The sequence below is a fragment of the Archocentrus centrarchus genome, chromosome 2, assembly GCF_007364275.1.
Source record: "Archocentrus centrarchus isolate MPI-CPG fArcCen1 chromosome 2, fArcCen1, whole genome shotgun sequence".
In the NCBI taxonomy this organism is placed as follows: Eukaryota; Metazoa; Chordata; class Actinopteri; order Cichliformes; family Cichlidae; genus Archocentrus; species Archocentrus centrarchus.
In genome coordinates, this window is record NC_044347.1 from 12,040,049 (window position 1) to 12,064,079 (window position 24,031).

General features: G+C 42.3%; 3 protein-coding genes across 3 annotated transcripts in view; 2 read left to right on the forward strand and 1 right to left on the reverse strand.

Annotated features, from left to right (window-relative positions):
• The window catches only part of LOC115793367 (von Willebrand factor D and EGF domain-containing protein-like), a 40,094-nt gene extending 35,567 nt beyond the window's left edge, over positions 1 to 4,527 (forward strand). Inside the window, exons 31-33 of the mRNA XM_030748317.1 lie at positions 1,845 to 1,940; positions 2,206 to 2,303; positions 3,850 to 4,527. Coding sequence (XP_030604177.1) covers positions 1,845 to 1,940; positions 2,206 to 2,303; positions 3,850 to 3,870 — 215 coding nt within the window. The 3' untranslated portion in view covers positions 3,871 to 4,527. The remainder of the gene's footprint in view (positions 1 to 1,844; positions 1,941 to 2,205; positions 2,304 to 3,849) is intronic.
• A 3,724-nt stretch (positions 4,528 to 8,251) lies between these two features.
• On the forward strand, positions 8,252 to 10,360 carry LOC115793358 (basic helix-loop-helix transcription factor scleraxis-like). Its single transcript, XM_030748306.1, has 2 exons — positions 8,252 to 8,849; positions 10,325 to 10,360. Exons 1-2 carry the CDS (start codon positions 8,319 to 8,321, stop codon positions 10,358 to 10,360), a joined length of 567 nt encoding a protein of 188 aa, XP_030604166.1. The 5' UTR covers positions 8,252 to 8,318.
• A 3,752-nt stretch (positions 10,361 to 14,112) lies between these two features.
• On the reverse strand, positions 14,113 to 22,233 carry LOC115793349 (basic leucine zipper and W2 domain-containing protein 1-A). The gene is made up of 12 exons (XM_030748296.1): positions 22,096 to 22,233; positions 19,967 to 20,040; positions 19,679 to 19,855; positions 19,501 to 19,595; positions 19,351 to 19,416; positions 18,121 to 18,256; positions 17,579 to 17,688; positions 17,316 to 17,486; positions 16,910 to 17,056; positions 15,880 to 16,018; positions 15,366 to 15,488; positions 14,113 to 14,762 (listed from the first exon to the last, which is right to left on the reverse strand). Exons 2-12 carry the CDS (start codon positions 20,028 to 20,030, stop codon positions 14,731 to 14,733), a joined length of 1,260 nt encoding a protein of 419 aa, XP_030604156.1. The 5' UTR covers positions 20,031 to 20,040; positions 22,096 to 22,233; the 3' UTR covers positions 14,113 to 14,730.
• Between the last annotated feature and the right edge of the window lie 1,798 nt (positions 22,234 to 24,031).

Genomic DNA, 24,031 nt, shown 5'->3' on the forward strand with positions numbered 1-24,031 from the left:
CTTTAAATCAATTTAACAAAGTAGAGCTGGAGCTCATAAAAGAGAGAAACATGATTAAAACACAACTAAAATAAATTAAAATGTGCTTGAAATTTGAAAGTGAAAATTATTCAAAAATAAAATAAGAATATTTCTCTCTGATTCCAACAAAGACGTGAAAAGAAGAAAAAAAGCTGCTTCTTATTTAAAAGTAAATGCAAAAAGACTCAAAACAGCACAATAACCAGTAAAATTTACCTTTTTTTTTTTTTTAGCAAATACAATCTGTAACTGGAGTGAAATAAATGGCTTGATGAGTTGTCTTGAAACTAAAGATGCAAAAATAAGAATTTAAAAAAGAGATTTGGTCTCCTTAAATGAACACTTTAATGATTTCAGCTAAGAACTACAAGGGCACTTCCCATATCAAAGCCATTGCCCTTTTTTGCCATTTAAAGGGAAGATCAACAGGTCTACACCTCTCTGCCAAGTTTCAAACAGCATGTTCCTGCCAGCAGACAAACAGCAGTTCTCGCCTCGCTTTAGCTCCGACCGCCTGAGCTCACAGCTCCAAATGTATCGCAGACTGACCTGGAGTCAGGAGAGCTGCTCATCGCCCTGCTGTTAAACTCACTGAAGTGAAGCAGGAGCAGAAGCGGTGACTCCTGGCTAGGCTGACAGATGCCTCCGGAGAGGTGCTTCACATGTGGAAGCCATCAGGTGTAATCCCTGCAGAGTTACACTGGACTGACCTTTGACCTTCTCAGAGCAGCAGCAGTTACCTAAGAGACAGAAATTCAAGAGAAGAGGAGATTAATCACAGATATCCATTACCTGCTGACCTGTTCCAGCTTTCCTAGGAAGTCTGTTGTTAGTATGAAGGTCCACTTGGGTCAAAGTGATTTAAATATGTCATCAGAGTGAAGGCGAACTTCCATGATCACACAGACCATGTGACACAAACCTCCAACTATGCACGAATCCTTCAGGTGGACTCCAACTATGAATACTCATGGAAGTTGTCTGCATGTAGGTATATATAATCCAAGCTTTGTGCTGCAGTTATAGTTGATACGTTGGGTGTCAGCACAGTCCTGCAACCTGAGCAAGAGGTGTGGCAACTCAGATAAAAAACAGCTTCAGTTCTGGAATTAAAAACTGTTGAGCTTTTTCCAGTTTCATCTCTGTCAAATGTTGCAGCATATGCCTCTTTTGAGGTCTGGACTTTGACTGGGACATTGCAGCAGCTTGATTCTCTTCTTTTTCAGCCATTCTGTTGGAGATTTGCTGCTGTGCTCAGCATTATTGTCCTGTTGCATGACCCACTTTCAGCCAAGCTTTGGTTGTCAGAGAAATGGCCAAACATTTAATTCTAGAATATTTTGGTTTAAAGAGGAGTACATGGAGGTTAGCACTGCTGCCTCACAGTTAGAATACCATCGGGAAGGCCTGGGTTCGATTCCACCTTGGCCCCTCTCTCTCTCTCTCTGTGGAGTTTGCATGTTCTCCCCGTGTCTGCGTGGGCTTCCTCCCACAGTCCAAAGACATGCAGTTACTGGGGTTAGGTTAATTGGCCACTCTAAATGGTCCATAGGTGTGAATGTGAGTGTGAATGGTTGTCTGTCTCTGTGTGTACCCTGCCTCTCGCCCTATGTCAGCTGGGATAGGCTCCAGCACCCCCGCGACCCTGAACAGGATAAGCGGAAGTGAATGGATGGATGAATGGATGGATGGATGGGCTATTAATAATTGATGCTTTCAAAATGTACCGCTCAAAGTTTCATTCTGTGATTGTGTTTGTAAAAACATTTTCAAAAGCAGAACAAATTTTTGATGATTTTCAAAATGTTGTCGTCTCCTCTCAGCCAGCTGTCTCCACAAGTGTCTGAATGGAGGCGAGTGTGTCGGTCCAAACACCTGCCACTGCGCCCCGGGGTGGCACGGCATGCTGTGTCAGATCCGTGAGTATCGCAACCACACACACCAACACACACTTGAAATTATTGTATATAAAAGCTAAAATTGGCCATAATATAAGCTGCGTTCAATCGCTAGATTAGTTCATTTGAAATACACCTGTTTCTCACGGGTCCAGTGAGTGTAAAGTAGGAGCTTTTTTATCTCATTTTGTTCCTGATGTTTTCATCATGCCTTGAATGAAAGTTGTAGCAGCACTGATGTTTTTACCTTCTAACTGTGTATCTTCTAACTGTTTGTGTGTCTCAGCTCACTGTGAACAAAAGTGCCTGTACGGAAGTCGCTGCATCCGGCCAAACGTCTGCGCCTGCGGGATCGGATTCTCAGGGTCGCTCTGCTCCAAGAGGGTAAGAACTGAACACGGAGCCTCAGTTTAAAGGGAAGAGGGATCTGCTTGTTAAACATTTTTCTCTGGGCCTGTATTTGTTCCTCCTTCCTTTGCTCACCGAGGTTGTGTTTCAGTTCTTTTTAGCGCCGCTTCACATTTTTCAGCCTGTCTCAGATTCACACAGAAGACTCGCATGAAGAAAAACAGAAACACGTGAAACTCGTGAACTGACCGCTTACAGATGATGAAGCTCGGGGATCAAAGCCAAACGTCGTTCTGTGTGTTTGGATTTTATAAGCTGCAGTTCATCTCTGCAAACGTCCTGCAGTCCAGCCTCACGTTACAGTCACATATCATGTATCATTAATATTTTTTTAAACTCGCCAATGACTCCATCTGTTCCATTTGTTTTGCACCAGCTGGAGGACAGACTGTAAGTGCAGGAATTTCTGCAGAGAGAAAAAATAAATAAAAGTTTTGCATGAAAATCTTTAGGAAGGAAGTTAGGACTCAGAGGATGAGGAGGAGTTTTAGGTTAGACTTAGTTTTTTTTGTTTTTTAAATTAGGATATTCAAGCTGACAGCATCCTAGTCTGTGCCACACACAAAAGGATGGACAGGCCACTCCAGGCACAGGGGCCAGAGGCCAAAGGGGTCAGAGGCCCCTGAACCTATCTAAGTCCCATTTTAAGGGAAAGTTGACATGTCAGTGAAATGGTCTCAAAGAAACTAAAAAACTACTACGAGGAAAACTGGTAATCAAATCCAGCAAGTCAGAAAAAGACTCAAAATGATGACAAATTGGTTCAAAATGATTGAAATGAACATAAACACACAAAACACGCATAAAATGACCAAAAAAGATGTTAAACAGATGTAAAAACTGGAAAAAGTCCAGAAAGATGTGAAAGAAACAAATAGAAGCAATATAGTCAAACAAAAAACCTGAAACACAAAATAGAAACTAAACAAAGACACAAAATGACAAAAATGTAAAGCAAACACAAAGACACACAAAAAGCCCTAAAGAGGAATGAAAAAACAAACACAAAATAATAATCAAAATAATCAAATCCGACGAGACAAAACGCCAACTAAAAGATTTATTTATTTATACAGCGCCAAATCACAACAGTCGCCTCAAGGCACTTTATATTGCAGGGAAAAACCCCACAATAATTACAGAGAAAACCCAACAATCAAAACGACCCCCTATGAGCAAACACTTGGTGACAGTGGGAAGGAAAAACTCCCTTTTAACAGGAAGAAAGGTGAGGTGAATGAAAAGAAACACTCAGTGCATCATAGGCCTACAGCAGCATAACTATGGGAGAGTTCAGGGTCACCTGATCCAGTCCTAACTATAGGCTTGATCAAAAAGCAAAGTTTTAAGCCTAATCTTAAAAGTAGAGAGGGTGTCTGTCTCCCAAATCCAAACTTGGAGAGGGGCCTGATAATAACAATAATACAAGGTTACGTTTCTGCTTGCATCTGCTCTCAGTTTATTTCATTTTGCTTCTCAGTGATGATCTGTGTGGTTATCAAGCCTTTCTTTGTTTTTCCAGCTTCCAATCACACGAGGCTGACACCGAACAGCCAGCAGCGGTTAAACCTTGGGGGGATCCGGAGAGCAGCGAGCAGTCACACTCCAAAGGTCACCTTCAGCTGAGCTTAGCAATGAAAGCTAGCGATGCTGACATACTGCAAGATGGGAAAAAAAGCAGCTTATCCCTTGTTTTGTGCTAAGCTCAGCTAACGTTTTAGATACAGATAAGAATCTACTCCTAAGATGACAAAGAAAAGTCATCTCCCGTCTTTATTAACAACTGAAGTATACGCGTATTTTGTTCAGAAAGAAAAAAATCATTACCTGAAGTTCAACTTTATTTGCAATCCCGACATCATAAAAGCCTTTTTCTCAGCCTAACACATGAACGAGTCCTCAGACTTGAACTATACTAGATCATCAGGTTCTTTCACAATGACATTCCACTCATTTACAGCAATTTACTGTAAATCTTCAGGGTTTTTCTTTTTCACCACAAATCCAAACCTCAATATGAGTATTTATTTATTTGGTTGTTTTATATTGTCATATATTTCCTGTTGTATATATCTTAATCATTGTATAATCTGTTATTTCCTATCAAAGTATTGTTATTGGGGAGGGTTTTTGTAAAAAAAAATAAAGTTTCTTCAGAGGTACCACTTCTTGTTCTTCCTAAAAACCAACTACATTTGGAAACAGGGTCGTTTCCAGGATTTTTTAGATGGGGTGTCAGAAGAACCTGTCGTGGGGGATCAGTACATTTTTTCTGAATAAAGTGCAGTGAAGAGGAAAAAAATGTTTTTGCCAGAAAAAACAAAAAAACCAGGATTGGTACCCCCCCCCCCCCCCCCCCCCCCCCCCCCCCCCCCCAGGACTTCTGGGAGGAGTTTAAAGGAGCCGCCCCAGGGCCTCTCTTTAGTAGCAGAAAAAGTAAGAAACTTTGTGTTTTGTTGATTATTTCTTTGTTGTAACAGTGCTTCTTGGCAATAAATCTGATACAGTTAGAAAGCCTGTTTATTTCCCCTTAAATGGAGCCACATTTGTAAGCAGCTTACTCTGCTGTTGCTATCATTTACTGGATTGGATGATTGAAGTCTGAAGGAATAAGCCATGTTGTCAGTTTAACAATTTATTCATTTAACTATCAGGGCCCTTGGCAGCATGTGGAAGAACCATACACAGCAACCTGACACCTCCTCCTCATGCTGGTCACCACTGCTGTGGGATGGCATCTCATTATTCAACCAGCAATGGTCAATCAATCCAAGCATTGTTACAACAAAGAAATAATCAACCAAACACAAATTTCCTCATGTTTTGTCCTAAGTTTTTTGTAATTTAACTCTGTTGAATTCAATAAAAAATAAAAATAAATAAATAAATCACCACCAGGGGGCAGCACTTTCTCTGCTGTTCAACTTTTGCCAGACCACCACTGCAAATAACATGTTGTTAATTACTTCTCTGGTTAAATAAAGGTCACATTGCATTGCTGCACCATCTTGTGGTACAAGGTGCCATTACATGAAATTACAGCCCAGCCCTTGTTCAGCTGTAGTTGTTATCTCTACAACACAACACAATACATAGATGCTTTGGAAATAAACTCTTCAGGTGTTTCTACGCATTCTGTTGATTGCTTTAGCTAATTATGGAACATTTTAAGCTATTACTAAACACGAGATTTTACAATAAGTACCTTTAAGGTTTTTTTTTTTTTAAGTTGGCATTGGTTAGTCTGTGGCAGCAGGTATTTGACTTTGCTGCAGGGGCCAGAAAAGTACACAGCCAGCAGGTCAGGGCCACGAGGGCTGCAAGGAAATGAGGATTAAGAGATTAATGAGGTCGCATTAGCTCCGCATCAATTAGGATTCCACTCCTTCCCTCACCCAGCCAAAGACAAAAGAGCCAGCTGACTTTTTTGTTGTTATATAACTGGAGTGTTTTTGTTTGTTTGTTTGTTTGTTTGTTTTTTAGGACAAATTGAAACCAAAGTTATGGAGGACTTTTAAGCCCAGTTTGGTCATTTAAATCCTGTTAGCCTCCTGTTGCAGGAAGGCTACCTTTGACCTCCACAGATTACTACATGTCATCTGCTTTGCTATTTGGACTCTTCCAAAGAGATTAGAAATGATTATTGAAAATTACTGCCCTCTAGTGGCAAAATTACAAATATTTCAAGATTATAAAAATTCTAAGAAATTCAGATCCAACCCTCTAAACTGAAATTTCATCAATAAGCCCAAGGTCATTTCCTCTTTTAGTCCTAATCTGAAAGAAACTGACAGCCTGAAAGTGGCTCTGAGCCTTTGCAGCAACACACACAGATATTTATATCCACCGCCAAAGATGGCACTGGGCAAGGTGGAAGGGGTGTGTGTGTGTGTGTGTGTGTGTGTGTGTGTGTGTGTGTGTGTGTGTGTGTGTGTGTGTGTGTGTGTGTGTCCATCATGGTGGGCACAGACAGAGCGGGAAGGGACGGGACGGACAGGGAGGAGAACACCTGGACTGTTCACTCAGTGAAAGCTCAGCGCCGCCAGCCAAACCAGCAAAGCTGCAAGTGCAGACACACACACACACACACACACAAACACAGAGACTGTAAAGTTCAAAGTCAGAGAGGGAGGATTTAATCTGTGTTAAATGGTTTCCTTTGGGTGAATATCAATAATGATTATTCATATATGAACCACATGAAGGAGAGGATGCACGTTTTAAAAGCTCTTAAATAAAATAAAAAATAATGTGAATACAGGATGAACCCTACAGAGTATCCAGCTGCACATATTCACTTAATCCTTATTTTCAGCACGTAAACTTGTTAGAAATGTGGGTGGGTGTACAGTACTGTGCAAAAGTGTTGAGTCACCCCTCATTTCTTTATTTTTTGGTTGTCACAGAAACACATCATTTGTTCCCAGAAATGACAGTCATAAAATATTTTTGCACCAACGAGGTGATTCCCAAAGAGATATTAGCTGAAAACTTGGCATATAGTAAACTATCTACAGCAGCGTCATGTCCTTAATAAATAGGAAAAATCCAGCAAAGACCTGACACAGGACCTGAGAGATGCATCTGGACCTTCAGCTGATCCATCTACTGTTCCCTGAAGCCTCATCAGAAATGGTCTCAGTGGAAGGGTGGCTGTCAAGAAGCCATTCTTAAGGAAGGGAAACAGGGAGAAAAGGCTGAGGTATGACACATTACACAAGAACTGGATTGAAAATCAGTGGCAACAGGTCTGATGGAGGGATGGATCCACATTTGAAAGTTTTGGTTCAAATAATCGTCAGTATGTACAGAGGAGGTCAGGAGAGAGGTCCAACAGTGAGTGTCTGCAGACATCTGTAAAACATGGTGGAGGCTCTGTGATGGTTTGGAGCTGCATTTGAAACAGTGGTGTTGGAGATCTTGTTAAAACTGATGGAATTATGAATGAAGAAAAGCACCATCATCCATAAAATGCTCTCTGGAAAGTGTCTGATTGGCAACAGCTTCATTTTTCAGCAGGACAATGATCACTGCCAGTGCAGTAAAATCATACCTGGATAGAAAAACACACAGTGGAACACTATCAGTCATGGATCGGCCTCCCCAGAGCCTGGACCTCAACATTATTGAAGCAGTGTGGGATCATCCTGACAGAGAACAGAACAAAAGGCAGAAACATCCAAAGAAGAGCTTTGAATGTCCTTCAAGAAGCCTGGAGAACTATTCCTGAAGACTACTTAAAGAAATGAGAAGAAAGCTGCCTCAGAGAGTTCAGACTGTGCTGAAGAATAAAGGTGGTCACAACAAATGTTGACTTTCAAACTCACAAACTCTGTTTTTGCCTCATATACTATATTCCCATGTATGTTTGCATTTAAATAAAATCAATGCATCTGTTTCCTATTTTCCTAGCAAAAGAAATGATGGGTGGTTCAAGATTTTTGCACAGCACTGTGTCAAAGCGTCTTGAAGGAGCTTGAAAGTGTTCCCTATCTGAGCATGGAAAGTTCCAGTCCTGTTCATAATTCAGAGGGAACTGTGGGTTTAAGTAGACTATTTATCAATCTTACTATTTTTATGTATTTGCATTTGCTGGATTTCCCTTTGTTTTGCCTTCTTGTAAACAGATATTGGTAGAAAGCAGCTCCAATCTGAATCAAATATGGAATATGGCCTATTGGCCTTGAGGGGAGCCCCACCTCGATGGAGCCTAATTTAAACCCATATCCTCCAGACCACAACAGGTGCCCCCTTCCTCCACTCCCTTTACGCTCCACCTGTCTTCTCTTTTCCGTGGCGGGCTGGCTATCCAGAAAGCAGCCGTCAGTCATTACAAATGGTATGCCGCTCCGCCGGCACAAACCCCCTAAGTCACCGGATCGGCGGCAGCTGCTTGGCCCCCAGTGCTATTTTCACTCTCAGGATAAAGTGCTGTTCAGCGAGCCGCCCGCACGGCCCCAGCAGCTCCAGTCAGACCACAGCAGAGCCAGGATGAAGTCCACCGGCGGCGAGCGCACCGCGCAACCAGAATGCTTCACCTCAGACCTGGATGACCTGGACAGCGGCAGCAACAGCTCCGACGGCGGCTGCACCCCGCGCAGAGAGCCGGGGCAGGTGGTCCAGGAGGAGGGAGTTCCGAAACGAAGGAGGAGACGGAGGAGGAGCAGCAACAACGAAGGTGGAAGAGGCGGAGGAGACGCGCGTCTGCCCGGCGTGAGCAAACAGAGGCAGGCGGCCAACGCACGGGAACGGGACAGGACGCACAGCGTGAACACGGCCTTCACGGCGCTCCGCACGCTCATTCCCACCGAGCCCGCTGACAGAAAGCTCTCCAAGATAGAGACACTGCGCCTGGCCTCCAGTTACATTTCCCACCTGGCCAACGTGCTGCTGCTGGGGGAGGACTGCCTGGACGGGCAGCCCTGTCTGCGGTACCAGAGCATCCTGCACGGCCCCGCCGCCCTCAGCACGCCCTCCCTGCGGCCCATCTGCACCTTCTGCCTGAGCAACCAGAGGAAATTGGTGAGTGGCTTTTCACACATATAGAGGGGCCGATTTCTGCCAGGGACGTTTCCAGGATTTTTTATTTTTTTTTAATGGGAGGAGGGTGGGGGTGGGGTTGAAAAATACCAACACTGAAGCACTTATAAGGTAATTTAGTGAAAAATAAATTGGTTACAACCAAGCAGCAAGCTCTGGGGCTGGAAAATGAAGTTCAAGTGCTAAACAATGCACCACTTGAGGCTGACTTCAAAGCTCTCACACTCAGCCCAAAACCTCTGGGTGAAGTCACTAGGGCTATGTCCATCTTTCATATACAGTATGCTTACAACGTGAAAATTTTATCTTTTGCATTTATAATAAGATCAAGTGTCTATAGTTATGCGTATAGTTACATCGATGCATTGAGGGGGTCACACTGTTTTTTCTTAGGGGTGGGGGGATCGATACAGGATCGGCATATTTTGCATGGCGATACTGTATCGATACAGGGACACCAAATATGTAATTGTCAAATTGACCCCATTTAATTGCAGACTGACTCCATCATTGGCAACATTTATGGCAGGTAATCTCATTTTGCAGCAAAAAAAAAAAGAAGTGAGATACTGTTATCTTATTGGATAAAACAGATACTGATACAGTGTAACTTTGGGGACCTAATTTGCAGTTTAGAAAAGATTGCAACACTCAGCATATCACAAAATGTTTAAAAATAAATAAATAAAAATCACACTAATATCATATCATGAGTGAAGTATTGTGATAACATTGTATCACGGGGCGTCTGGTGGTCCCCACCTCGACCCCCCGATCCAGACCTATTTCTCCATCCTTGTTCAATGTTACGACACATCTGCAGTCTAATTTTAAAGGATGGGGAGAATGCGCCAACCCAGGCTCCTGTTTCAGCCACATCCCTGATTCTTTAAGAAACCATCACCTGCGGTTTGGTTCTGCTCAGGTCCCCAAAGAACCACACAGATCTGCTCCAAGCAGAGCAGAGGACGCACCGGTGCAGGCTGCACGGTCTTTGTGTCGAACCCAGATCTCCAGGTGCTGAGTTTGTGTCGCTACTGATTGACAAAACAAAATGTGATCAAGTTGCGGTGCCTTCAAAAGCCCTCGACTCAGCTGCGGACTTTGAAGAAATGAATGATTTCATCGTCAGAAATGTTTCATTGCTCATGCAAAATGTGCATGAATGCATTAGTTTTATAGAACTAGAGCCACAGCCACTGCCTGTGCGTGTATCAGTGTGGGTGACAAGTGTTTACAGCATGTGATAGTGTCTGGCTGGACCCTTCACAGTTATAAATGGAGACTAGAAACTGGCACAGCATCAGCGAGATTATGTCACTGTTACATTTAAAGATAAAGCTCTTTAACAATGCATAATTTAATTGTGCTGATTTGTGCTGGAGGCTGAAGCTCATGCAGTTATTACAATGGTGCCTTCACTGAAATCTGTTCATTCGTTTGTTTTGCCTCCGCAGCTCAGAGATGGAGCGAAGCAGTCGGCCGCCGTGTGAAGCGTCTCGGCTCCGGAGAGGCGAGGAGCCCGCCGCACCGTGGCGTTGTTTACATGTAGGACTTTGTACATATATATATATAAATATCTTTATTTTTGGACGAGACAAGAAAACAAAGGACAGATTTAAACACTGAAAAGCACTTTCTGTTCACGCTCATGTGCTTCTTGAGCCTCTGTGTTTTGGTTGAACTGTAACCTGAGCCGATGTGTAAAGTTGCACCTGACTGGGGGGGCTATTTTGGTCCTGCCAATAGTACAAACTACCCCTCGGCACCCCTAACCGCCATCCCATGTCCGACTTCTTAAAAAAAATATCCTCGTCGCCTTCAGTCACATGAAGAGCAGCTGCTGCAGTGGTTGCTGTCAGTTCAGCCTTACTTTCAAGCGCAGTCGGGAACATTGCGCTTTAAAGGAGCATTAACTGATGTGTTGCCACTAGTGGTGAACAGCAATAACTGCAACAACACTGACACAAATATTAGGTATGTAAAACTAAAAAAAATTACATGTCAACGAATGGTCAGCAGAGATATCAAAATTTAATCAAGGGATCCAGTCTTCTGATGTCCAACTGGTTAATCAAAAGTAAAACCGACAATGAGTTTTTCCCAGAATGCAAAGCACCCTGAAAAACCTTTAAAAAAAAAAAAATTGGGGGGATTTGAGTGCATATAGTCCACAGTTAAGTTTAACTACTTCACACGGAGGGAGCCGCGTCTCCATAAAGAAAAGTGGTCTGTGGTTCATTTGACATTCAGGCTGGATTAACAAAAAGGATCTACTCTAATCCCAACAATGATCGCAGCATTCTTGGAGCCTAAACCAAACCAGAACAGTCTCGCAGTAAATATCCAAACAGGACTCAAACCCCAGACTCCTGGGTGAAAGTCCAGTTTTTTGGTTTACCCCTCCAACTGCTCCACCACACAGCTTTTTTTTTTTTTTTTTTCTCTGCCAATTGCCTTTAAGGGATGTACCAATCCTCAGAATCAGGTGTTTGTCAGCTGAAGTTCTCCCCGTCTTCAATGATGTTTGGGCCAGCTCACACAGTTCTTTGTCTTGTGTCGCGGTTCCTGACCACGTTAACGCTTCAGTATTTATTTGACAAGAAGAAACAAAAAGTCAGCGGTTTCCTCAAAAGTGGGATGAAATTGCCTGTGAAGTCGCTCGCTCACTGTGCCCGTGTCCTCCATATTTGCATCACTTCCTAATGGGCAGTTTATCACCTATTGCCATTCTGTAGTAAAGACTCTTACACTTACAAAGCAAATTTACAGTTACTGTATCGGAACTGGAGAAAGTTTCATGGATTGTTGCATCTCTATAGAACAAGATAGCACTGTGTTCAGCTCCAAATCTTAAACTCTGTGTAGGATCCTCGCTCTTGACAAATTCTCAGTACCTTTCACAGGAGACGTACCCTCCTTGGAACAAACGTGTTTCAGCTATGAGCCGTCATCAGCACTGCTGACCGAGTGCTGGGATCGTGTTTGCTTTCAGCTTTTGAGAAGCAGCCCACATTTCAAGGAAAGACAGAATCTGCAAGCTTCAGCTCCAGGAAAACATGCTGCCTTTATTTAATGTCTATTTAAGCATAAGGGCATAGTTTAGCTGTATGGGAACTTTGTGGAGGATCAGTTGGGTGATTTTTATTTTATTTTTTTTTCAGTGTGCTTTGCATGATTTCACAAAATCAGGGACTTAATTGCAGTTAATCTGGATACACCTGGATATTAAAGGACATTTAGCATCAAAATGCTTCCCTGAAATAAGCAGTGTTCTAAATTTAAAAGCCCAGTTGGGAACTTCTCAAACTTCACAGTAACTCTGTACCTGTGTCAAAAGTTCAATTTCCAGCCTGATTTCAAGATAAAGCTCTCTGTGTATACTTGCAGTGTGGTGAAATGTTTACTTTTGCTTTCTTGCACAATCTCCTCATCACTGTAAAAAAAAAAACTGTGCAATAGTCTGCCTTTTGCTCTAAATTGGAGTATATGTTATCCTTCCTCAACCAACTGGATCCCTTGATATTATTTCAGCACTAAACTATCACTGGGAACTGTTGCACACTACCTCAGACCTGTTTTAAGTATATGAAGGCCTACCTCTAAATCCAATGAGTAAAAAGTACTTGAATACCTGACAACTGTGTCCTTTGCACATCACACATACTGAGAAGCTGCTCAAAGAGAAAAATGTATTTTTGTACAATAAAAATAAAAACAAGAATATCAAACTGGCTTCTTTGCATCTCAATTGTGAGTTTAAACTATATGTTGAGAAAGTGTTGCTGGCAATGGAGACTGAGGCGCTTTTTGCAATGACATCCAAAAATGACACAGATCTGTCAACAGACTGTGCAGAAACAACTAATATGACTTTATGTCCATAATATCTGTTTATTATGCTGAAGAGACATCAACTAAAGCTGAATTAGGGCTAGGCTGTACTTTATACCACAAGATGGTGCAGCAAGTCAATGCAAGCTTTATTTGAACAGGTACGTTATATTGCTGAAAGTATTCGCTCATCTGCCTTCACACACATATGAAGCGGACTGAAACTATTCTTAATCCATAGTTTACGTCGGCCCACCCTTTGCAGGTATAACAGCTTCAACTCTTCTGGGAAGGTTTTTCACAAGATTTGGGAGAGTGTTCATGGGAATTTTTGACCATTCTTCCAGAAGTGCATTTGAGAGGTCAGACACTGATGTTGGATGAGAAGGCCTGGCTCACAGTCTCCACCCTAAATTCATCCCAAAGGTGGTTTATCAGGTTGAGGTCAGGACTCTGTGCAGGCCAGTCAAGTTCTTCCACACCAAACTCACTCATCCACGTCTTTATGGACCTGCTTTGTGCACTGGTGTGCAGTCATGTTGGAACAGGAAGGGGCCATCCCCAAACTGTTCCCACAAAGTTGGGAGCATGAAAATGTCCCAAATGTCTTGGTATGCTGAAGCATTGAGAGTTCCTTTCACTGGAACTAAGGGGCCGAGCCCAACTCCTAAAAAACAACCCCACACCATAATCCCCCCCCCCCCCCCCCCCCCCTCCACCACCAAACTTTACACTTGGCACAATGCAGCCAGACAAGTACTGTTCTCCTGGCAACCACCAAACCCAGAATCATCCATCGGCTTGCCAGACAGCCACTCGTGTAGCTTCCTTTCAACCACCAAAGCCAGCTGCTTTTTAATTCACGTGGAAGTTCATCATTTACTTTTTACGTCAAGTTGTTGATTGGAAATAGTTGCCACCAAGGGAGTGCAACTCTTACCGACCAATTGGTCGGTAAGATGAAAAACCTCATTTCCTTGTACAGATAAGAGGATGTGCATGTGGTTTCAAAAATTTTCCCCAAATAAAGTGTGTGGGCTAGCTTCATCATCTTCTGCACAATGTGAACACCCCTTCTAGGTTAGCACTGGTTAAGCTCTTAAAGCTTATTCTTAATAAATGGGTCGAGTTATATGGTCATGCCGTTTACTGGGGAGTTTAGCTGAGAATTTTAAAATCCAAAAACAAAAGATTTAAAAATAGACCTTTTCAATATACCAGTTTACCCCCCCTCTTTAACTGATGTAGCTACAAAAGTGTGAGAAATTAAACAACTCAAAAGTTGCAATTACAGCAGTAAAATAAAACCACCACAGGAAGAACAGTTCCAATAATCTTTATTTCATAAAAAAGACAAATCGGCTTATATCAGATTAAAGAAAGTAGAAACCAATAATAATCGTTAGCTGGCGAGGCATCTTACAGGGGGGGGGGGGGGGGGGGTGTGTGTCTTCTGACGGACTGACTGAAGCGACCTCGACAGGTAGTACAGGTTTACCCGAAAAGTCAAGAAAAAAGGCGAAGTTTAAGACCGAACAGGAGCCAAAACATGAGCCGAGTCAATTTTTAAAAAGAGAAAAAATTCATGAGGGGGAAGAAAAGACTTTGGCCGAAGTGTGTTAACCTTGTAGTCGCATGAAGGTGAATTTCAGATTCATACGAGCAGCGTCCACCAAAGACCACAGGATTTTTAAAAAAAAAAAAATCCAAATTACAGAAAGCATGATAATGACCAAAAATAAAAACAAAACCATTAAGAGTAAGGAGGAGAGAATGTGTCATTTTCTGCTCCCGCTGCCCACAGTGTTGCGAGTTAAGGACCGAGCCCTTTATCTCCCCATTTTGTCTGGGCAACCTTTAAATGTTTGGTATTGGTGGAAGTTTGTGTTTGGGGATAAATTAACTGTAATAGGAGGTAGAAGGAAAAAGGGGAAAGACATTCTACTGCTCCTGCTCCTACTCTTTACAGAAAATAGAAGGGGAAGAAAAAGAAAAAAAGAAAAAAAAAGCTTGTCTGGCGATTGAGGTTTTAGTCCGCCTCCTCTTCCTCCGATTCTGACTCTACAGAGAAAACAAGAAGAGATGATCAGTCAGTCACTGTTCTTTCATGAGCGTCTTGTGAATGATCAATGATTATTCGATATACTAACAGGCGACTTCATTCATGTGCACTGCCAAAACACGTCTAATGCATTAAAGGTTTCTTATTGCAAATGCCTGAAATGAAGTCATTTAAAACTGGACTCTTGTTGCCTTCAGCAGCCTGTGGACTGATTTCTGTGCAAAGAACTCGGGACTTATTCTCCACTAAAAACCCAAAAGGATGTTAACTTGTCACCAAATGATCAGCTCCCAGCAGAACGCCAACGCAAAATCAATATCAGGACAAAACGGTGATGTGGCTTCAGAGGATTTAGACTTCAGCAAGCATGCAGGCTAAAGCCTCAGCCACAAAGCCTAGAGACTGGTCAGTGACCCCATGGCAGCCCCCTGTCGCTGGGGAAAAAAAATGTGTTCTGACTGGTTGACGAGTGGTTGCTGGCTGTTGTCAGGTGAAAATCAGATGCAAAAGAGGATGCTGCACCAAAAACCCTGTGATTGCTTTAGTTGCCCAAGAAATTGTAAAACAAATCATAAACAAACTATTCACCCCCCCGTCTTTACCTTCCTCTGCGTTCTTCAGCCACTCCACAAATTTTTTCATTTGCTCGAGGAAAACACTCTTCCCCTTGGCAAGGTGGGCTTCAGTGTACCACTTCAATATGGCCTCTTCGCTCAATACATCCGCTGAAAGAGAAAACAGAACTGTGAGGAGAGCTGGCAAATGTCTACTAAAAGAGCCTCAGATATACTACTGTAAAAATTCACCTTACTGATGTTTCTTGGGAGGTACATGAGTTTTTCCCTTTTTTCCTATAAACAATCTGGACTTTCAGAGGAAATCTAAATGCCAATCAAAGCTGAAGCTGTGTGCAAAACGCACAACGACAAGCCAGACTTTCAAATGTTTTGTTAAAAATGACACCAAGCATTAGAGGAACAGCTTTTTAAGGTCAACGAGATGTTGAAAAATGACCTCGCACTCAAAGCAAACGGACATTCATAAACCTAAAACAAGACGAGACTGTCGGAGCAAAGTTCAAATAATGGCACTGATGAAGCTGCGTGCGGCACCAACCTTTGTAGAGGAGCACCACGATCTTCTGAAAGGCCTTCATGAAGTGGATGTTGTCATAGCAGTACTCCTGGATCTTCAGCAGGAGGCTGAGCTCAGACAGACCCTGGGAGGTGAAGGCTTTCAGCAGAGGGCTATATTGCTGTGGAGGAAGAAAAAAAAAAAAAAAAAAAAAAAAAAAAAAAAATTACTCCCTTATACTCAAAATGGCAGACTTCTTATAGAGTTTAGGGTATCACTCCAAGGGCATATTTCGGTCCATCTTGGGCTGTGTGTAGCAAATTTCACACATTATGTCAAACACCATGGTGGGGCTTCCTGTTACAATTCTGTAGGTGGTGCTATGGAAGCATTCTCCACCCCCGGTGTGTAAGACCCATGAAAGTTTTCAGTAGTCCTGACACATCTGCAATCTTTCATGAGTTTGAGTATGTTTAGACCCTCAAAAGGCAATTTATTTGCAATAATAATCTAGACTAATTTCAGGAGAAATTGCAGTGAGATTGTTGCTACTGCTGAACAGCGCAAAGAACTAAAAAGAAACCTTTTATTTTGAAAATCTACCACCTTAAAACGTAACTAGTTTTTTTTTTGGGGGGGGGGGGGGGGGGGGGGGGCAGATATTTATGAGCATTGTGTTAAATATATAAGATTAACTAAGGCCTTTTGTTTGGAAAATTTCACAGCATTAATGCATCTTTTTAATACCTAATAAGCAACTGGAGTCTTTGATATTGAAAACCTGAGAGTACAGTTCAACTGCTGTTACTATCTTAAGGGTTTTTGGGGGTGGGGGGCACATAGCTGCACTCAGCTGGATAAATGTGGTTGGTGACATGATCACCATCATTACCATCAACACTTCATTTCTTACTGGTTTCTTAAAAATCAATCATTCCTAGCCTTGCAGCTGTGGCCTTCAGTCATCGAGTCACGTTCCCTCCATTGGATCATTAACTGATGAATTAAGCCATTAAAGTGCTTTATTAAAGACATTTAAACCCGTGATGTGCTCGTTGGCTCTGCTGCGTACCTTCAAGTGTTTGATGGCTTGTTCGGTCACCAGCTCTTCCTTCTTGTTCCACTCCACGGAGCTCATCACACTTGTCCAGATGATGCCGATCATGGCTTGCTCAGAGAGGTTGGCCTTCTTCATCTCCTCCCTGGTGAAGGCGATAATCTGAACGACAAGGACAAACAGAGAAGTTAATCAGCCACATCACTCACTGAACTGAACTTGAAAACTGCGCTTTTCATTTAGAGAAACTCTGCAGCACTGCAGAAACAGCAAACATTAAAGATGTGTTAGCAAAGAGGAAGCATGATACCTGCAACCACTGAGTTGACATCATTCATGACATATTTGCCATTTCAATAAAAAAAATAAATAAATTAACACCCTGCTGCCTGAAACCCAGGAGGTTTTACTGTAGTCTCACCTCCTTCAGGGGGTCACCTCGGGACATCTGCTCCTGGAGCTCCTTCTGCAGCTCCTTACGGGCGCCAATGGATTGCTGGTTGCGGGCGAAGTCGGACAGCTCCTTCAGCCCGGCGTCGGTGAAGTACTTAGAAAAATGCTCGCAGCTTCGTTTGTTGGCAGGAAAGAGTTCCTGAGGAGCAGACGTTCACGCACATGAATGAGCCATCGGCAGCAGGAAAGGACCAACACAGCTGCTCATTCTTTTTAAAACGAGTCGCTTACCATCAGCCTGTTGTCCATGCCGACTTTGCGGAGACTGGCGGCAACAGAGTTGATGTCCTTCTCGTTGATCCATGACTTGAACAGTTTGACAGCGAAGGCTGCAGATACGCCTGAACAAAGACAACAAGACAGGTTAGTTCACCAACTGAACACAAAACCTCCAACAAAGAAACAAAAGCAACATTTGAGGCAACAATGACCTTATTTTATTTCATGCTTGCAGCCAAAAATTTGAACTGAAATTAAATTTGGATTAACTGTACTGTCCTTAATATTAAAGAGCACAAAGCTTTCCAACACATGTTAAATCTAATGAAAGCTGACAGACAGGTGAAGCATCTTCAATGGAGCCTCTGTCACGTTGAACTATTAAAAAACAAAACCCTCAGAAGGCTGCCGAACCTTCACTGTTCGCTTTATGTGCACTGCTGCCAGCACAGAGTTGATTAACAGGACACAAAACTCAACCAGTTGCAGCTTTGTGAGTCCGTTTTATATCAAGTTCCCTGCCACGATTCCCTTAAAGAGAAGTTTATCCTCACCCTCTTTGACGAGGTTCTCGTTGAAGAGACTGCTCAGGATGGAGGCTGATATGCTGCCATTGGCCAGCAGGATGCCGGTCAGCATGGCGAGTTTGTTGCGCTCAGACTCAGTGAACCCCTTTAGAAACAGCAGCAACTACAAATAGAAAGCAGACAAGTTTAATGCATGTTCAGGCTAAAAAAGGCTGGTCAAACCTACAATTGAGGCTAAGTTATGGAAAACTTGACATCCCCAAAGAGGTGGAACTGCCTTCCTCCCCCTCCTCGCTTTCAATTTGACATGCTGAGAATATGAAATGTTTAAGTAATTTTCTGATGCTTTTTAGGGTCCCCATACCTTAGGATCAGAAAATGCAGGGACGCATGTAAAAAGGTGCTACCCTGGTGTTTAAATTAAACAATGGAAACTATGTGGGCATAAGTAAGAAAGCTGCCTCCACCTTTGACTGTAGTCCCTATTCTGAGCTCAGCACAGTGGTACCCGCCTCAGGTTCAGGTTAAGAGTGACCTCTGGATCTCCAGAACAAGACCAGTAGGACTTAAATTCATTGTATGGTGTTACACACTCGTTCTAAGCTTCTTAGCACTCACTCGATAAGACACAAAATAAGTGCTGCGCGATAATCCAGTGACTTTGAAGGCCAATAATTGGGGGTTAAACATATCTGTGCAGTAAACAATCAGTAAAAAGATGCAACTAAAAATGCATCTTACACACCCTGACCACTTAAAAGAACACAAAGCTGCGGTTAAGAGATTACGGCAGCAATTTGGAGTTTGCACGACCCTGGGACCAGAGACTAAATGACCACAAGGACCGCAACAACGGCCGCCAGACCAGCCTGCTCATTAGGAAACACTTGAATGGAAGAAAGGGAGTTGGCAGCAACTGAACTTTCAAAGTAAGAGCTCAAAGAGTATCAGTAAATCGACTGTTGTCATCTGGGACATGAGTGGCCCTGCCCATGTAATGTCAGTGTGGGAAACACTCAAAGGTCAGAGAATTGGTGGTGGTGGAGACACTAATGAAATTCTATTTCCCAAGTTTCAGCATTTAAGACTGAGATGGTTTAAGACAATTTAAATACCAATTAAGGTCTTATTTTTAGATTAGTGCCTTTTAAAGTATTTAAAAGAATCCAAAGAAACCCTACAGCTTTCCCGATTCCTGCAACATTTAAAAAAAGTCGTTTGAGATATAAAAAAAACAAAAAAAAAAAAAACACACACCTTCTTGATCTCCTCTTCGAAACCTTTCTCCAGGTACTTGTAGCGCCTGATCAGCTTGTTAAAAACCTATGTATTGGGGGAGAAAAAGCCTGTGAGCATCACCTGATATATGTGCTTTGATTTAATATGTGATTATTAATGGGGACTAACCTGAGCATATGCTTGCATTGTCTCCAGGTCTTCCTGTGCCGTGAAAAGGCAGTACTCAGTGCGGGTCATGTCATCAGAGAGCGTCCCGCCTGGGGCTGCAGAGACCAATAAAAATAAATTTATATCGTTTCGCATGTCTATCAGTGCACAAGCGGAAACATACATATCTACAACTCACCCAGCATCCCGCCGGCCACCAGGATGTCAAAGAGTGTCTCTGCATACCGGCGGTAGTCAAGCTTGGCGCCAGAGGCATCAAGGAACTTTGCGACCGCTTCCAAATCAGTGCCAGTTTGATTCAAGCCTTGTACGATACTTTCTTGAAACTGAGTAGGGTCAAATCTCTCCTTTTCATCTGTGGGAACACCACGACACACACACACGTACGTTGGATTCAGGAATCAAAGCATGGTAGGGAACCGCGGGGTGTGTGTGGGGATTTGTGAATACAGAAAGCAGCACTCACCTCTTTTCCTAGTTTTGAAACGCTGGCCGGTTAGCGTTGGCTTTTGCTGCTTTTGATTATTCATAAAAGACACCCTGAAAAGGACGAGAACATAGTTAATGTTTAGCTGTGCAGGCAACTGCTAATTACGTTTTGTTCTGCCGGCGCCTGGGAGACCACCACATCGTGAGTTCACGCTGTAAATATCCCCTGCAGAACTAGTTTTAGAGCCTGATGGTAGTTTTAAAGCTAGTGATATGTTTTTATTGCACGCATTTAGTTTCAGTTTTTGTTTAATTTAGTTTACTTCTAGGGAGTTTCCCCAAGTTAGTTTGCTTGTTTCAATTTAGCTTTAATTAAAAATGTCCACCTCCCACAGGCTGGTGAAGTTAAACTTGACCAAATTAAAAAAGGGCATTTTCTATGCATTTTTATTTAGATTTAGTATTGTGGGTGCACAACATCTTTCCAGTTTCTTTTGACTAAACATTTTCTCACCTTAACAGGTGTCAAAACCCTCAAAATTAGACACTAATGCAGTAAAATGAGCTTCAATGTTAATGTAACCAAAGCATTATCACAGGATGAAATGCTCCCTCGCTGTGGCAGTCAAAACAAACACTTTACCCAAATTTCCCCTCTGTGGGACAATAAAGGCTGTTTCTTCTTCTTCTTAACAAAGTCTAAAAAGTGCATTTTCAGCAAAAAAAATAAATTGTGGTCAAGAAGTTAATAGTAAAGCACCCATTTAAAATGGAGGGCTGATATTTCTTATATAAAGATTTAACCAGTGCAAGATATAAATATACCTGCTGACACATCAATAAAAGTAACCACAGTATTGTGCAGGATCAAGTCTTTAATTCATGGAACTGTGCAAAAGCAAACCGGCTGTAAAACAGCAACAACGTAAACAAAATCTTTATTAAAAAAAAAAAAAAAAAAAAAAAAAAAATGTTTTTAACCGTTTTGGAAACCGCTTTTAACCGGTTTCCCCTCACAGAAACTACAGTGCTATACAGGCTGATATGTTTCATCACTATGTGGAAATAAACTATTAAGGATGCAGTGATAGTGAAACCTTGGGTAGGTAACAGCAGCAGTGTTTAAAACTCACTGATATTCGGTCGCATTTTACCCCTTTGTTAAAAAAACAAAAAAAACCCCCCAAACAAACTAAAAAGCCGATGAAACAGATGGCGCTAAATGCCACCTCATCTACAGATATCAGCCAAATGGGTAAGTAAACTCTGTAACAAGCGTTTTCACACGCAGAAAGGAGGCTAGAAGTATTTAAATATAAGCATTATTTAGGGGATTTAAATGACAATGCAGTCAGCCGCGATCCGCTTCCTCTAAGCAATCCTTTGCAGCGGTTTACTTTGGCTTTAAGTGCTCGGATTTCATTTATCTCACCGTAAGGAAACCCGCCTAAATCCATTTAAAACAGCCTGAAATAACACAGACTTAACTCAAAGTAAATTAAATCCAGCGCGGCTGTTTTTCCACATCAGCGTTTGGCCAACTACCCACACACAGGTGACAGGCTCGGCAGACAAAAGACGATACGAGGAGCTACAGCGGTGGGCGCTGGGAAATGGAAATAACCAGGTGCAACAGCTCAACACCTCATATTTATATCACTGCAGATATGTGTGACTTCGAAGCGAGTTTTTTCCGCGGATATTTCCCACGAAAAGCTTTCTCGCGTGCGATGAGAGATTTTCTAACCAGCTGGCTAATTGTGGATTAGCACAGGCTAACACCAGGCCTCGCCATGCGCCGAGCAGGTTAGCGGGGCCCACTAGCTGGCTAACCCACGTTTGATTACCTAGTCAGCCTCGGCGTACGGACGTTAAAAATAACAAACAAAATCCCATCGGAATCTAATCTGCCCTAAAACCCAACCATCTGTCGAACTGTCATTAAAAAAAATCCGCAGTAACACCGAGGGAGAGCCCGAGTCTTCCGGCTGTTACGAGGCTAACGCTAAGTTAAAATTCGCCCTCCGGCGGCGCCCATGATGGCAACATTCCCAGGCCGTAAAAAAGAAAAAATAATTTTCCATCTTCAAACTAACCACTGCAGTACCCGCGGGGGACAAATGGCGCGGGAACCGAAACGAGGAGCCGGAAAATGCGGGTACTCACCGAAATTAATGCAGATAAAAAACGGTTGTGAACCCGGGGAATGGAAGCAAAGTGTCGCGTCTCTGAGCGGCCCAAACAAAAAGACCTTCCCGTCAGGACTTCCGCAGGCTCCGCCCGCCGCGCATGCGCCATTTAAAGGGGATTTCCTTTGAACAAAAATGGAAAAAAAAAAAGAAAGAAAAATAATTATTTATTTACTGAAGCTGTTTTGCAACTATATATGAAATTTCCCCATTGTGGGACTAATAAAGGGATTTCAGATTTCTATTTCAATATTTCAATATAGTTCTTTAATTAGCCCTTGTGTGGTTCATGTTTTTGTTACTCGGCCAGTGATACACTATTGGTGTTAATAAATCCATGCACACAAAATATAAAAATACTAAACAGACGTTTACTTTATCCCACTTACAAGCAATACATATTCTGTTCAGTTCAGTTCAATTCAATTTTATTTATATATACTTGGCAACAGTGGAAAGGAAAAACTCCCTTTTAACAGGAAGAAACCTCTGGCAGAACCAGGCTCAGGGAGGGGCAGTCATCTGCTGTGACTGGCTGGGTGTGAGGGGAGGGAGACCGTACAAAAGAGATGCTGTGGAAGAGAACCAGAGATTATTAATGATTAAATGCAGAGTGGTGTAAAAACAGCAGAGGTGAATGAACAAGAAACAGTCAGTGCATCATCATGCACCGAATCCAAAGATGGCCACATTTTTTCATGTACGTAACAAAATTTATTACCAGTTAGCTAATTTTTCACCACATAGTAGCGCTGTTGTTGCAATTTTCAAATATATGAAGCATTACTGTATGAGGATGCTGTCCTCCACATGTAAGTCTGGCAGCATTTGCCCTTTTTGAGAGTTTCAATGCTTTGCCAGCCATTAACACCATTAAAAGAAGAAGAAGAAAAAAAAAAAGACAGCTAACAATAATAATAAGACTACTTCAAGAAAAAATTAAAGCTAAACTTATCCCATTACAGATGAAGTGGAACCCTAGCTGCAGCACACACCACACTCACCATCAAGTTGAAGGATTGCTGTTTCAACACAGACAGCCTTGCGGAGAGCGCTCCAAATTTAACCGGATATGGTTCTCAGCTTTTTGTGCAATCTGATACGGTCATATTAGAGCTGATCCAACAATATCATGACCAGTACTGTGCCAGGATCACCACAATCACATTTGTGTCATAAAGGGAAGCAGTTTATCTCAAGCTCTTTCTGCCGGAAAGGCTTTTTACCAGATCAATCGTATATTATACCTCTTTTAATGGAAATCACCCATTTCCTGCATCTAAAAAACTAGTTCATTTTTGCCTGAACTTTGAAACTGAAAAAGCTAATAAGTATAAAACAATAACTTTATACTAGGCTTTACCTTTGCTAATCTGACTGTGTTTGTGCCTTTTGAAAAAGTGATTATTAAGAACATAATCTAACCCACTGTGAGGCCAAGGCCATCAAGAAGGTTGCGCTTCAGTTTTGGTGTGAAATTCACATATTTTAGTCATTTCTTTCTTGTTTCTGTGCACAGATTACAGATGCAACTTGCAATCTGCTAACTAAGCCCTCTCAGACAAATATGATCACATTTGGCTCCAAAAAACCAGGATGAAAGCAGCCAAAAATCAAAAGCGTCAAAATGCACAGGCCAGAAATCAGTCAAGGACAGAACAGTGACTACTTCCATCCTTTGTATACAGTTTATATACAAAGACCAAAACGCTCCATTTCCAGTGAAGTTTTTGCCCCAAACTTCAAGAGTTTCAGAGCACTGTAGCTGCTGGATATTTCCTTCTGTTCAGACCATCTCTATAAACCATAGAGATGGTTGTTAGGAGATGGAAAATCTCAGTAGATCAGCTGTTTCTGACAGATCAGCCCCTCCAATAATCACGTTGTGTTCAAAGTCACTTGAATCACCTTTC

Excerpts from the sequence above, each read along its gene's own strand:
- LOC115793358 (XM_030748306.1), top strand. The coding sequence starts at position 8,319 with ATGAAGTCCACCGGCGGCGAGCGCACCGCGCAACCAGAATGCTTCACC. Across the intron at positions 8,850-10,324 it reads TGAGCAACCAGAGGAAATTG|CTCAGAGATGGAGCGAAGCA; the intron begins GTGAGTGGCTTT and ends TTGCCTCCGCAG.
- LOC115793349 (XM_030748296.1), bottom strand. The coding sequence starts at position 20,030 with ATGAATAATCAAAAGCAGCAAAAGCCAACGCTAACCGGCCAGCGTTTC. Across the intron at positions 17,057-17,315 it reads GAGGTGACCCCCTGAAGGAG|ATTATCGCCTTCACCAGGGA; the intron begins GTGAGACTACAG and ends CTTGTCGTTCAG. Across the intron at positions 15,489-15,879 it reads CGTGGTGCTCCTCTACAAAG|CGGATGTATTGAGCGAAGAG; the intron begins GTTGGTGCCGCA and ends TTTCTCTTTCAG.